Source organism: Pseudochaenichthys georgianus, chromosome 13 (genome assembly GCF_902827115.2).
Source record: "Pseudochaenichthys georgianus chromosome 13, fPseGeo1.2, whole genome shotgun sequence".
Taxonomy (NCBI): Eukaryota; Metazoa; Chordata; class Actinopteri; order Perciformes; family Channichthyidae; genus Pseudochaenichthys; species Pseudochaenichthys georgianus.
The window spans coordinates 9,197,706-9,211,556 of NC_047515.1; the positions used below are offsets into that span (position 1 = coordinate 9,197,706).

The window sequence follows — 13,851 nt, forward strand, 5'->3', positions numbered from 1 at the left end:
CAAACATTTGAATGCTTCGCAGATTTCTTTTTTACAGTTTCAGATGAAATGAGGCTACACCAAAATACAAATCTATACTATTTGAAGAATAAGTTTCCAGTGGTGGCTGTGTAGGATTATTTTAGGCGTATGTGATCAAAACATTTCCAATGACTCCAGAGCTGTGTAAAGTCTAAATGTATTGAAAACAAACATGTAGTTTTATGTGTATTTCTTTGAGTTTTAACCTAAAAAAAACAAATGTTCATTGTGGTCAAAATGCTGCTTCCTCTCCTGCTCAACGCACATTGTATTGGCATGGTAGCAATCGAATGAAACTGACTCATATACTCGCAAAAAAAGAGTTGATTTATTCATAAAATGTCCAACACATTTAATTGATGAATCACACTTAATGAATCATTATTTAGTTCCATCATTTTCAATGATGACAGCTTATTAAAAAAAAGTATCAACTGTTCAGCCTCAGATGTTATGTATAAAACACACACGCATCATTCAAACGTTCTCTACCTTAACCTCACTTCCTGAACTTGTAACACTTGACACCATGTGTTCACAGGATCGTGACCCATAGTAGAGTAGGTAGTTCTGCCTGCTCAGACCTCCTCAGGGTCCACAGACACTGCTGCTCTAACATGTCGGCCACCATTTCATCCACCACTGCCAGAACAAATGGCATGTAGTAACTTTGTAAGAATATTCAATGGTATTCATATTTCATCCCATTATTTTTCCGTCCATTGACTATTGTGACATCAATTCATATTTAGTCTGAAATAAACTCAGTAACCAGTAAACATGCAGAATGTTCCAGAGCCTGAGAGGAAATCTTGAAACGACCAGTCAACAATTATCTAACTTTAGGTGATAAGATCTATTGCCCCGTCTCGTCTGTACACTGAATATATACTGTACATGCTAACATTACCCCGCCAAGATATAGCCCCCACATAAACCCCCCCTCAAACAGGGAGTTGTTGTTTTCATGCTTTGTTTTTATACGGATAAACATATGTATTTATCTGTTGGGGGTATTTTAGAACCATTTCAGCCAGGCTATATGTGTCCTTTCTTTATGCTAACCTGAGCTAACCCACTACTAGCTCTGCCATCTTAACAAGCGGTATAGACCTTCTCTTCTAACTCTCAGCAATAAAGTGGATAAGGGTATTTCCTTTCATGTCGAGTTGGGAGTGGTAAGTTGGTGAAACCCAAACTAATAAAGTTTACAGGCCGCTGATTAATCTCTGACTGAGTCGTAAAACTGCTTTTAATTAAAACAATGCATTGTGATGTTTCTAACAGGACCAGAGGAGCGGTTGGAGAGAGAATCATGGCCATCGTCTCACCCGCCCCCCTCCATGTGTGTTGGGCCTCGGTCACATGACCTCAGCGGAGTCTACGGAGAACTCTTGGCCTTCGATGTTGTACTGTACAGAAAATAATACTAATACTTCTCACAGCCACAGAATGTCTGCTGATTGTTCTTTTTCGTGTCACATCACGCTCATCGATTTTTAGAAATTATTTCTGGCTATTTAGACAAATTCTGTGATTCTGTTGTAAGAAAATGCAGTGAACCGAGATCGCAAGAAGCATTTATGAATGAAAAAGTTAGCTTTTGGAAGATGCAATACCTATTTTAATGTTGCTTTTTTTCATGCCTTTGTATTGTGCAATGCCATGGGTACTGATCGGTATCAACCATGATAAACATTGTTGTTTTTGTTTTTAAACCTGGTGTCAGTCTGGTTATTTTTGGTTGAATGGTGACACAAGATGCTAACTTGTTAGTTTTCTATTTGGTGTTAGACAGCTAGTGGGCTTTAAGAGCTTTGTTTGGACTGATGAGACCAGTGAAACACTTCTCCCTAAATTGCTTCTGTGGGCATTGTCTACAGGATTCAATGTATTGTATATGTAATTTCATGTAATGTAAAGCGCTTTGATTACTTAGAAAAGTGCTCAAATAAATACCACTAATTATTATTTTAAAGAGGTCAGGAGAATTGCTGAGCTGGTGGATGGAGGGAACTTCGGGATTTTGGCAAAAACATATACAATACACCCTTAAAGGCATAATAGGGCTAATTGAACATATACATTTTGATGACCTTCCTAAGAACAGTTTGTTCTGTTCTTAACGGGATCAATTAATAATAATAATAACTTGAATTTATATAGCGCCTTTCACAACCTCAAGGTCGCTTTACAAAGAAACCTACAAGGACAAGACATAAAAATAAAAAAAAACCCATAAACATAAAACAGGGGGCAGAAGTGTAAGTGGGGGGGGGGGGAAGGAGTGAGTTATTGTTGGAAGGCGATGTTGAACAGATGAGTTTTAAGGGTTGATTTGAAAATGTTGAGAGAAGGGGCGTTGCGGATTTCTGCAGGGAGGGAGTTCCAGAGGGTGGGGGCAGCGACACTGAAGGCACGGTCCCCGAAGGTGCGGAGGCGGGAATGGAGAGCAGGCCGGAGTCTGAGGATCGAAGGGTGCGGGACGGGATGTATGGGTGGAGGAGATCTGTGAGGTACTGCGGGGAGAGGGCATGGAGGGATTTGTAGGTGAGGAGGAAGAGTTTGTAGGTGATGCAGGACTTGACCTGCGGTCCTGTGCCCTGGATCGCGAGTCGTGGCTGGATATCCTCGTGGATTCATCTTCCTATTATACACACGTGCATTTCCAAACATTTGGTCTACCTATGTTGCAAATGTATTATTTTGTCAATTTACACACGGCATCTATTGCACGTCTGTCCGTCCTGGGAGAGGGATCCCTCCTCTCTTGCTCTCCCTGAGGTTTCTCCCATGTTCCCTTTAAACTGTGGGTTTTCTTCGGAAGTTTTTCCTTGTACGATGTGAGGGTCTTAGGACAGAGGGTGTCGTATTGTCATACTGATATTCTGTACACACTGTGAAGACCACTGAGATAAATGTAACATTTGTGATATTGGGCTATATAAATAAACATTGATTAATTGATTGACCGGGAGTCAGTGGAGGTTGAATAGAGTGGGGGTGATGTGCTCCCAGGGCTCGGTGCGTGTGAGAACCCTGGCAGCTGGGTTCTGTATGTACTGGAGCCTGTTCAGGATTTTGCTGGGAACCCCGGACAGGCGTCCGTTACAATAGTCCAGGCGTGAGGTAATGAAACAATGTATCAGCTTCTCAGCAACAGAGTCGGACAGTGATGGCCGGAGTCTTGAAATATTTCTGAGGTGGAAGAAGGCTGATTTTGAAACGGATTTGATGTGGTTTTGAAATGAGAGGGTTGAATCCAAGACAACACCAAGGTTGCGGACCTGAGGGGATGGGGAGATGATGGAACCGTCGATGTTGAGGAGCAGATCTCCAACCTTCCCGAGCAATGCCTTGGGGGCCACAACCATGAGCTCAGTTTTATCACGGTTTAGTTTGAGTAGGTTGGTGGTCATCCAGGTTTTAATTTCGTGTAGGCAGTTGATTAGTGACTGAGGGGGAGATGGGCAGAAGGTTTTGTGCTGATGTACAGTTGGGTGTCGTCGGCATAGGAGTGGAAACGGAGACCATGGCTGCGGATGATATCACCAATCGGAAGGATGTATATTGTGAATAGAAGGGGACCCAGCACAGAGCCTTGGGGGACTCCATGGTTGACAGAGGGAGCTGCAGCCAGCATGTGTGGCAAACTGTGTCCGGTCCGAGAGGTATGAGTGGAAGAAGGAGAGGGCTGAGTCAGTGAGGCCAAGGAGTTCAGACAGGCGGGTGAGGAGGATATTATGGGAGATGGTGTCAAAGGCTGCAGAGAGGTCAAGGAGAATTAGTGTAGTGATGGAGCCTGAGTCAGCTGCGATGAGGAGGTGCAGCATCTGATATTTAAGAAGTGTGTTACATTTGAAATGGCAGAAAGTCTTGTTGCAATTTCCAGATATTAAAAGAGGTCCCTTGAGTTTCTCTGGTAATTATCAATAGTAGCAGTTACGTGAATACTGTTCAAACAATACTTGTGTTTGTGTTTTATATTGATTTCTCTGTTTTATCCTTTCATAAAGGTGAGGACTGAAATGGCTCTAAACAGGGTTGTATTGCCCTGTGGGGGAGGTGTAGGCATGCATGACAGGGTGCTAGGTGGGGGAAGAGTATATTCTGCTTAAGATCTCTAGCATGTCATGTTTCAGGGAAGTCTACATATCTTGAATAGTATATGTGTGGGTTTAATTACTTTGTATTCTGTGTAACCAGAAGTTGGAGATATGAGAGATGAAATATTTGTGTTATCTTAAATATCCTTTAAGACACATCTGAGGTCTCTGGAATGTGGGGGGGTGTGTGTGTGTGGAGGTTGAGTAAACTCCACCCCTTCCTGTTTCTGTTGGTATTTGAGAGCCATGCATCTTTTTGTTCTCTCTCTCTTCTCGCGCCGCCCGGACCGGAAGGTCGTGGCAACCCGTGAACAAGGGCCAGGAGTAGGCATACTCCTGACATTACGCATATGATATGATATGGCTTTGTATGGTAATGTGTTGATTGTATTGCATTGTTATATTACCATTAAAATAGATTATTGTTTTAACGGATACTTGTATGTTCTGGATTCCTTCCTGTTTGATAACCAGCTTGTTAGGGACGTGCGGAGATTTGGAAAGCGGACCAGTTGTCCCTCAAAATCTCTATCAGAGGTCATTGGTGTTTTTGATCAGGGTGCTGTGGTGGGTCCGGTAGGCAGATTGAAAGGGTTCATAGAGCTCATGGTTGGACATGTGATGGTGGAGTTGGTCGGCGACTGCTCTTTCCAAGATTTTACTAAGACAGGGAAGGTTGGAGATTGGCCGGTATTTGTTGAGGTCAGTTGGGTCAAGTCCGGGTTTCTTCAGAATGGGGGTGACTGAGGCGGTTTTGAAGGTTGTCGGGTAGATGCCAGTTAGCAGGGAGGAGTTAATGATGTCCACGATGGTGGGCAGAACAGTGTGTAATGTTGCCTTTACTAGGACAGTGGGCATGGGGTCCAGAGAGCAGGTGGAGGGCTTGGCCTTAGAGACCAGCTTAGCCACCTGGACAGCATCCACAGGGGCGAAAGCAGAGAGGTGGCAGTATGAGGAGCGTGCAGTTGGAGCAGCGGCGCTTGGAGTACGAGCTGTGTGAGGAGCAGGGGGGGCAGGTGCGCTAAGCTGCAAGTGGATGGAATTCACTTTGGCCTGGAAGAAATCCAGGAAGTCCGAGCAGAGGTCACGAGCACCAGGAGGTTGTGGGCAGCAATTCTAATCAAAGAAGGAACAGAGCAGCCCACTAATGAACAAACTCTTATTTAATAATACATTACATTCAAGGCAAATGATACATCCTTACCAATACATACTCAGCAATGCAATCATTGGCTCTCTAAATAAATAGAAATTTGAAGTCAGTGCACAACATTGAAAAATAACACTTAACAGTCAACGTGTAACACAGCCTGCACACATTCCACATCCCAGAATACACCTCCAGCTAGTGCTGCTAAAACCAACATAAAAAATAGATCTCAAAATAAGTTATATATATATATATATGTTCTCACTGTCTTCATATAAATATCGGGCTTTCAGGTCGTATTTACAGCAACGTAGACTCTGATGGGTTTCTTCAAACGACAGAAGTTACACAGTAGATAAAGAATCACCATTTCAAAATATTATACACACATAGTAAACAGTCAGTCTTCAAGATGCAGTATGAAATTGCACATTGTCGTCATGCCACAGAGGGGGCTGCTTCAAGGCTTTGGTACACAATGTCCTGATTGGAAGAAAAAGCTCTGCTACGGGCCCCAGGTCCCCCGAGAGACCCTCCTCCGTCAGGGTGCAGTGGGGGGGAGCAGCAAGATACAGCCACCCCCCCCGCCTGTTTCCTGGGATCAAACTAGCGAATCAGAGAGCTGGATCACTACAGTACACTTGAGGATTGGGGAAGACTCTTGGCACTTGGATCACAGGTGCAGGTCCGAGCTGGATGACCAATCGTATGCAGCCGTGTTGGACATTTTAAGGAGGCGAGGAGATAAAGGGTCACATGACAAAGGGGGATTGGAAACCGTATCAAAAATGTCCCTTCAGATACAAACATGAGCGTACTCTGTGCTGTCACTGCGAAGACAAACCTGATCCTGATCCACTGAACACTAGAGGGCGTTTGGCATTAAAAGCAGCTTCTTTAAATACACACGTTTTTTATTTAGACCAACCCAGCCCAGGTATGTTTTATTTCCAGAGGCTGGAGGAGAATCAGGTTCCACACGGACAATTGCAACCACTTTTCCTGACAGTGAGCATCCTTTACACCGAGTCACTCTAAGGACAACTGGGAATATTTTATTGTTTTATTGTTTACTGTCTTCAAATCCCATGGAAAGACCCAAACCAACAATAAATGTTTCCAACTAACATGTGTCTGTGGCTTTGCATCACTATATGTGTCGTAGAGCTTCAATGCCGAACAAAAACTCATCACATTTCCAGCAATTAAAAGTTTAAAAATGAGGGGAATACCTGCTGCCGTAAATATTAAGTACAGGATCAAATACATATACATCTGCCACTCAAAATACTTTTGTTTGGGTATTGGTTAAAAAAAGAAAAGAAAATGAAACTATATTTGGAGAGCCCGTTTTAAAGATGAATGTCCTCAGTGGGAACCAATGGGAATGAGGCTGAGGCTACAGTGAGTTGGAAATGCTTGGACTCTTCATGGGTTTTGATGACTAATTATAAAGTCATCTAAATCTAGAATAATGCCAGGCTTTTTCCTAAAAGAATAGACAACTATAGACAGTTCATATAATCATGTAATGTGTAATTAGCCTTAGCATCCCTAGTGGGGAAAGCCATGTAACTACAAAACAGAGTCGCACCACTTTTATATCAAAGTATGGAGGACGACGTGTGCTTTGCTGTTGTGCTCTGCTGCCACGTCACTCAGAACAAGGACTACCCGCTCACTGCCATGCTCAGGAAAGTTGACTGCAATTTATCCCAGAATTCTCCACAGTTGGCCGCTTGTGGCGCCTCCGGCCCCTGAATAACTTAGGGAGGCTTTCACAGGCACCAGGAAGGAAATCCTCACAAAAAAGTGCAACTAAGTACCTTGGGCTGTTACTGATAAAGGCAACATTTGTGTGAGAATGAACTCTTGGACAAAAAGCAAAAAGAGGGGGTAAACACACACACATGCTTATAGTAGAAAGCACTCATGAAAAGGTGGTTGGCACAGTCCATTTGGTCACTAATGAAAACTTCTTCTTGGCTAAGTCTTCTGCTCCTCGGACAATGTTGTTTGTAAATCCCGCCCCCTGTCAACCACTCAGAACGCTAAAGCATCCTGACAAGCATCCAACATGTTCTGGTTCACTCTAGAAAAACTGCAGTATTGATAGAGCCAATGCTGTCTGGAAGTGTGTGTGTGTGTGTGTGCATTCATGCACGCACACAAGCTCTGTAGCACTGGGGAGACTCAAGGATGTGTTCACAGTGTGATCAAACTCACAAGCATGCAGACAAATCCACATGTCTGAACGGACACCGAGGGCATTCCATGTGAAGGTGAATGTAAACAGTTGAAGCTCCAGAGCCAGGCTGTTGCTGCGGCGCTCTGCCCCATTCCCAGGGCCTTCAGCTGGGCAGGAGGGAGGCCTGGACCCCCCGGCCCTGCTCTGGATAGGGGAAGGCCTGGAAACACTGTCTCTCTGGGGGAGGAGAGGGAGAGTGTCCCCCCCCCCCCTCTGAATCCTCACAGTCCTCTACAGTCACTTGTTGTCCATCAGAGACTGGACTCTGTGCACCAGCTCCCGCGCTACCTTCAGGATATGTTGGACATCATGACGCTCAGCCATCTCTGTGGATCAGACACACAGTTAGAGGGGGAACTTTAGAATATAGAAATAAATAGATTTCACATCACCTGCAGAACAAACACTGCTTCCATAAGATCGCAGGCTTTTCGCCCCACCATCGTCTGAGGTTGTTAGGAACAAGTACAACTACAGTATAACACTTCTGCATTCAGATTGTTGTTTGACGTTGATATTTATAACCCAATTTGTTCGAAGCACGCAGGTGCCTTTGGAATGATAATACTAATGCGTATGTGGGTATCCATTACTTTTAAGTATTTCAACCATTTATCCATAAGTTAATGCTAAGAATTTAAATTATTTATTTTAGCTAACTTCCAACCATTTATCAATTACATTCAGGTCGACTAACTATTTAAACAATGTACGTATATATAATATTTAGCTAATTATTCAACCTTTTATCCATTATCTTCAAGCTACTTGAAGAATTGGTGTTTTACTTGTAGCTAACCATTTTATCCATTCTTTTTAGCTAACTCTTTAAAGCATTTATCAAAAACTTTAAGCTAACTATGTTACCAATTCATCCATTACTTTAGACTGATTGTTCAACCATCTATCCATTACTTTAGAGTCTAAAGTAATGGATAAATGGTTGAACAATCAGTCAGACTGATTATTCAACCATTTATCCACTTTTAGCTATATCTCAACCATTTATTACATTTATTATAGCAAACGTTTTGAACAATTGGTTCATCAAGTTAGCCATTTAGCCATCACTTTTAGCCAACTACTTCATCAATGTGTCTAATACATTTAGCTTACCACTTTACCCATCATTCTTTTGGCTAACTCTTTTAAACCTTAATCAAATACTTTAAGGTAACTACTTTTACAATGTATTGATTATTTTAGCTCACCATTTTAACCAGTTCTTAGCTAACTATCCCAACAATCTGCCCATTACCTTTAGCTAACCATTTAGCCATCACTTTTAGCTAGCTAATTTAACATTTTTAGCTAGCTATTTAAAAAAAAAGTTTTTTAGCCAAAAATGTAACTAATATCTAATATTACCTTTGGTCAACTAATACAATCATTTATCCCTAACTTTATTATGAATGATATATCTCTAGTGTGAGATGTGTGGTAGTGTTTATAGGTGAGGTGTACTACTTCATTTCCAAATGAGCGTTTTATGTAAACATCTGAAACATTGATGTATCTGAATCTTTAATATTTCAACACACTGGGGTAAAAGCGCTTAATCCTTTCCGGAATGATAGAATACTCAAATGTTCGACCCTACACAAACAGTTGTGTTAAAACATCACCCAGATTTCTCCACAGAATATAACTGGTGAGAGCCAAATGTCTGATGGCAGCCACGTCAGGATAGTGAGAAATAAGATCAACACTATTAACTACACACTTAACTTACCATTGAAGAACTTAATGATGTCAGTGAAGTCCATGTTGTTGTCCCTGATGATCTCACGGTACACTGTGACCAGGGCCAAGGCCAGAAAGAGGACGAAGTGCTGCGAGGAAATCCTGGAAGCCACCCAGATCACCTCCCACACAGCAAACACATCCTCGTACAGGAGCTCTGGGCGGGGGGGAATGGATTTATTGATTAATGTTAATTACGACTTAGTCCAATGGTAACAGAATCAGCAACAAATAAAACATGCACTGCTACTGATAAAGGCATTAAGCGATCTCACGACCTCAACTGGATGAATACATGTTATCTCTTTTTTTTGCTGCCAAGCAATGATTTTCTCCCGCCCAATGGGGGGCTGTTACTAAAGTAACCGTAGCAATACAGCATTACATAAATACTCTGTTACACATAAAAGGTATGCACATGTGTACTTAAAGGCCCTGTCACACTGTCCCGAAGTTGACACCCGATGGACACACGAATATGGAATTGTGAATTTCGCACGAAGATGGCCCCGAACCACACACGAAGGCAACATTTACATTACATTTCAGACATACAACTGCAACGAAAGTACCAAAAACAATTATGTTACAGTACTATGATACTGTACTGATATTTTCAGACTTTGTTCTTTACTTTCTCCGTCTTTATATATAGAAAATATTACGTTTTCTCCGTAATGTTGTTTCCATAGCAACAACAACTTCCTGTCAACTCTCCTTCAAAATAATATATTATATCCTTTTTAGTTTCACAGAACACAAATTGGGTTATTTACATAATATGTTTACATGATTTTGTTGTGCAATAAAACAACCCGATGGACACACGATAAAGGAAATGTTCAAATGCGGCTGTGATCGTGGCAACATCGGGCCGTTCGTGAGGGCATCTTAAGCCATCGTATGACCGCCGGTGGAGTTTCTCAGGCTCCGGCAGCAACTTCGTGAGCGGAGGCAAAATCTTTGGCATGCCAAAAAATTGCCGAAGGACCTTGAGAAGGTTCATTTTCGTGTTGAATTCGTGTGTCAATGTTGCCCTTCGTAAGGCCATCGTGAGGGCATCGTGTTATCATCGGTGCCCTCACGAAGTTGCCGCTCACGAAGTTGCCGCTCACGAAGTTGCCGCTCACGAAGTTGCTGCCGGAGCCTGAGAAACTCCACCGGCGGTCATACGATGGCTTAGATGCCCTCACGAATGGCCCGATGTTGCTACGATCACAGCCGAATTTGAACATTTCCTTTATCGTGTGTCCATCGGGTGTCCATTTCGGGACAGTGTGACAGGGGCTTAAGTAAAAGTACAAAAGTCATCAAATCTAAATATTTAGGTGCAAAAAATAGATCATACTGTGCAGGTTATGCCTTCCAGCTGTGAAGAGGTTGTCAGCATCTAAGGACGAATCATGGCCCTTCATATCTTTCTATAACCATTATCAATTATGAAATTATCAAATGTTTTCATATATAAAGGTCATTTTAAAAAGGTCATTTTTGGCTTTTATTCAAGAGAGTAAAAGGTTAAGAAACAAGCGCTGGATATTCAAAACTATATGACACTTTTTCTGTTTCTGTAATGTATTCTCCAGATATAGGCTGTAGACATATAAGATGTGGTAAAAGGTGTAATGTTTCTGCTATGAGGTCAAAATGACAATAAACAGATTTGTATCACTGTCAATCTTTCACATATGTTTAATATATTACTATAGCACAATATTTTGCTCAGAGGTGTAGGGAAGTTAAAGCATAAAGAACACATGTAAAGAACCTCAGAATTGGACTCAAGCATTGAGACAAATGTGTCATTTGTAATATATGGCTACATAAATAACATTTGATTGATAAACGTGAAGTATTGGTTACGTTCCACTGCTCCTGCCAGCCAGAGCATTGCCCACAGGTGTGCCCCCCCCTCTGTGTCAACGCCTACACAAACACTGTGAAGTGCAGTACGACGGGCACGTGAACACCTGCCGCTTCCCCTCTGAAACACTGCTAACTGTGTGAGTGTGATCTGCCGTGTGACCCCCCCGAGGCTCAACATGAGAGTGAGGCTGAAGGATGTGACGGTCACCTCTCTTGAAGTCCAGCAGGAACCAGCGGTAACAGAAGTAGAAGTGAGTGTAATCTCCGTTCTGCTGCATCAGTTCAAACAGCTCCGAGTCCAGGATCTGACATCAGAGTGAGAGCACAGAGGGCGTCAGAGGGACTGAGTGGAGGTGACACACTCCGTCTCACACACTCTCAAACACACACATACACAGAGGAAGAATTATCCATCACCTGGATCAGGGACCTCATGTTGGCAAAGTGTGTGTCCATGGCTCCACCATTAGGGAAGTTGTGACTCATCCTCTTCATTAGCTGAGTGAAACAGCTGTAGGCCAGGCACTCTGAGAGACACACACACACACACACACACACACACACACACACACACACACACACACACACACACACACACACACACACACGCACACACACACACACACACACACACACGCACACACACACACACGCACACACACACACACACTCACACACGCACACACACACACATTGTTGTTTTGGCAAAAACTTATATTTCCCACTTGCATTTTAAAAAGGTGAAAATATGAAAGCACAGAGTATCAGTTTTTTTTTTACATTTCAAGATTTACTTAATATTTTTGAAATATCTGTTGTTATCACCCCCTAAATAAAGGTGTCTTTATAGGTTTCAAGCACATTTCTAGCACCCTAAAATCATTGTTTCTAAAAAGCTGAATGCCAACAAATATCTATTACAGAGGAATATCATCTAAAAATGTAGAAAAACACATGTTATTTTTATCTGTAATAATGCACATATACCTATTCTAAACAAAGTGAACAAATATGTAAGATTAAGAGAGAAAGAAAACTAACCAGCAATCATATTATGATTTAAAAATCAAATGTTAATGAATAAAGCTTCTAACTAACAATAATGTCATAATCTGAATTAAGAAAGTCTACCTTTTCAGTGTTAACTTGAACTGAACTGACACACACACACACACACACACACACACACACACACACACACACACACACACCACACACACACACACACACACACACACACACACACACACACACACACACACACACACACACACACACACACACACACACACACACACACACACACACACACACACACACACACACACACACACACACACACACACACACACACACACACACACACACACACACATTGCTGTAGTGTAAACTATACACAATGCTAATGCATAAAACTCATGGCTGATTTACATGTTAGTGTTTTTTATTATCAATGTTATGATTGAATAAGGCATATTAGCTTCAGTTGTCCAACAGCTACAGGTGCTATTCTATCTGTTCTGTCAGGAGATATAAAACAGATGAGGATTTGTTCTCTCACCATCATCCAGGATGACCATGAGAGGAGCCAGCAGGTCACACATGCCCTGAACGTAGCCCATCTCCAAATGCTCCCACACAAAGCTGCAGACACAAACACATCACATTCAAATCACCACCGGTACTGCACATGGGAGAATGGAACTTATTACATTCCATCGAGTAATGTATATAAGTGCACATTTGAAAATAATTGTATTGTATCACTTTTTATAATTTGGGACATTTTACTCAAGTTTGACTTAAAGATGCACCAGGTGATAGTAGGCCACTGGTGGGAAGCACAAACACAGGACACCTTAGCAGCTTTTCAATTGACATGGTGAACTTTATATTAACAGCAAGAAAATATTGAGCAACATTACCATTAATTGCATTGTCATGTAGTCATGTAACTTGCCAACATATGAACTATCTTTGAGCTTTATTATTGCCCAGCAACAACTCCCGAAGGGAAGATTTATTTTAAAATATTGAAGTTAAAAGCATCAATCTGGTGCACTTTGAGAGCAACATGAGATCTATGGGTAGGCTACATCTCAACACCCATATGAAACAGAACTGTAAGCAGATTCTTCTTTTTGGATATTTTACAAATCACTCCCCTTTTAAACTCTATTCTTGTTATTTTTAACAACTTTTTTGTTACTGTCATATAGTATTTTATACCTGTTTTTCATTTAGTCTCTAATGTCTCATTAATAACTACAATGATCTTATCAAGGTGTGCCTTAACCTCACTGAGGTTATTTGAGCCTCTCTCTTCCACCTGGTTGTAGAAAAGCTCTTTAAATTCGAAAACTCTTCGGTTCTCCACGAATTACACAAGTCACCCAAATCAGCGTTAAAAAAGCGGGAGGCGCCGAAAAGCGACTAATTTGCATCACTGATGAAAGGTTGAAATAGTTCTTTGACATACCTGCACATGATGTTGCGTAGTTTCTCCAGGTTGGCTGGGGTGAAGTAATAATAGTTGCGGTCGCAGCGCTGCACATCTTTGTCTATCCTGTGGAGGTTCAGGGCCACAGTGTCCAACAGCTCGATCTGCAGCAAGGAAAGGTGACTGTAATCACAAGTGTTCTGAAATGTTCCGTTTCAAAATGAAAATGAGGCTAATGCTAACTTATTACAGATTTTAGGGGAAATCTACAGACACA

The 13,851-nt window shown here is 41.9% G+C and overlaps 2 protein-coding genes across 6 annotated transcripts in view; one reads left to right on the forward strand and one right to left on the reverse strand.

The window, feature by feature from the left end:
• The window catches only part of tpst1 (tyrosylprotein sulfotransferase 1), a 43,849-nt gene extending 42,110 nt beyond the window's left edge, over window positions 1-1,739 (forward strand). For both annotated transcript variants that reach the window (XM_034097458.1, XM_034097459.1), the window contains one exon: window positions 1,309-1,739. The gene's annotated coding sequence lies outside the window, so the exon portion shown is untranslated. The remainder of the gene's footprint in view (window positions 1-1,308) is intronic.
• Window positions 1,740-5,272: 3,533 nt separating this feature from the next.
• The window catches only part of sgsm2 (small G protein signaling modulator 2), a 94,261-nt gene continuing 85,682 nt past the window's right edge, over window positions 5,273-13,851 (reverse strand). For 3 of the 4 annotated variants that reach the window (XM_034097880.1, XM_034097879.1, XM_034097878.1), the window contains 6 exons: window positions 13,614-13,738; window positions 12,696-12,778; window positions 11,552-11,661; window positions 11,343-11,439; window positions 9,258-9,425; window positions 5,273-7,851 (listed from right to left, as the gene is read on the reverse strand). In XM_034097880.1, coding sequence (XP_033953771.1) covers window positions 7,763-7,851; window positions 9,258-9,425; window positions 11,343-11,439; window positions 11,552-11,661; window positions 12,696-12,778; window positions 13,614-13,738 — 672 coding nt within the window. In that variant the 3' untranslated portion in view covers window positions 5,273-7,762. Of the gene's footprint in view, window positions 7,852-9,257; window positions 9,426-11,342; window positions 11,440-11,551; window positions 11,662-12,265; window positions 12,291-12,695; window positions 12,779-13,613; window positions 13,739-13,851 lie in introns of those variants that run through there. The other variant, XM_034097881.2, reaches the window with a different exon arrangement.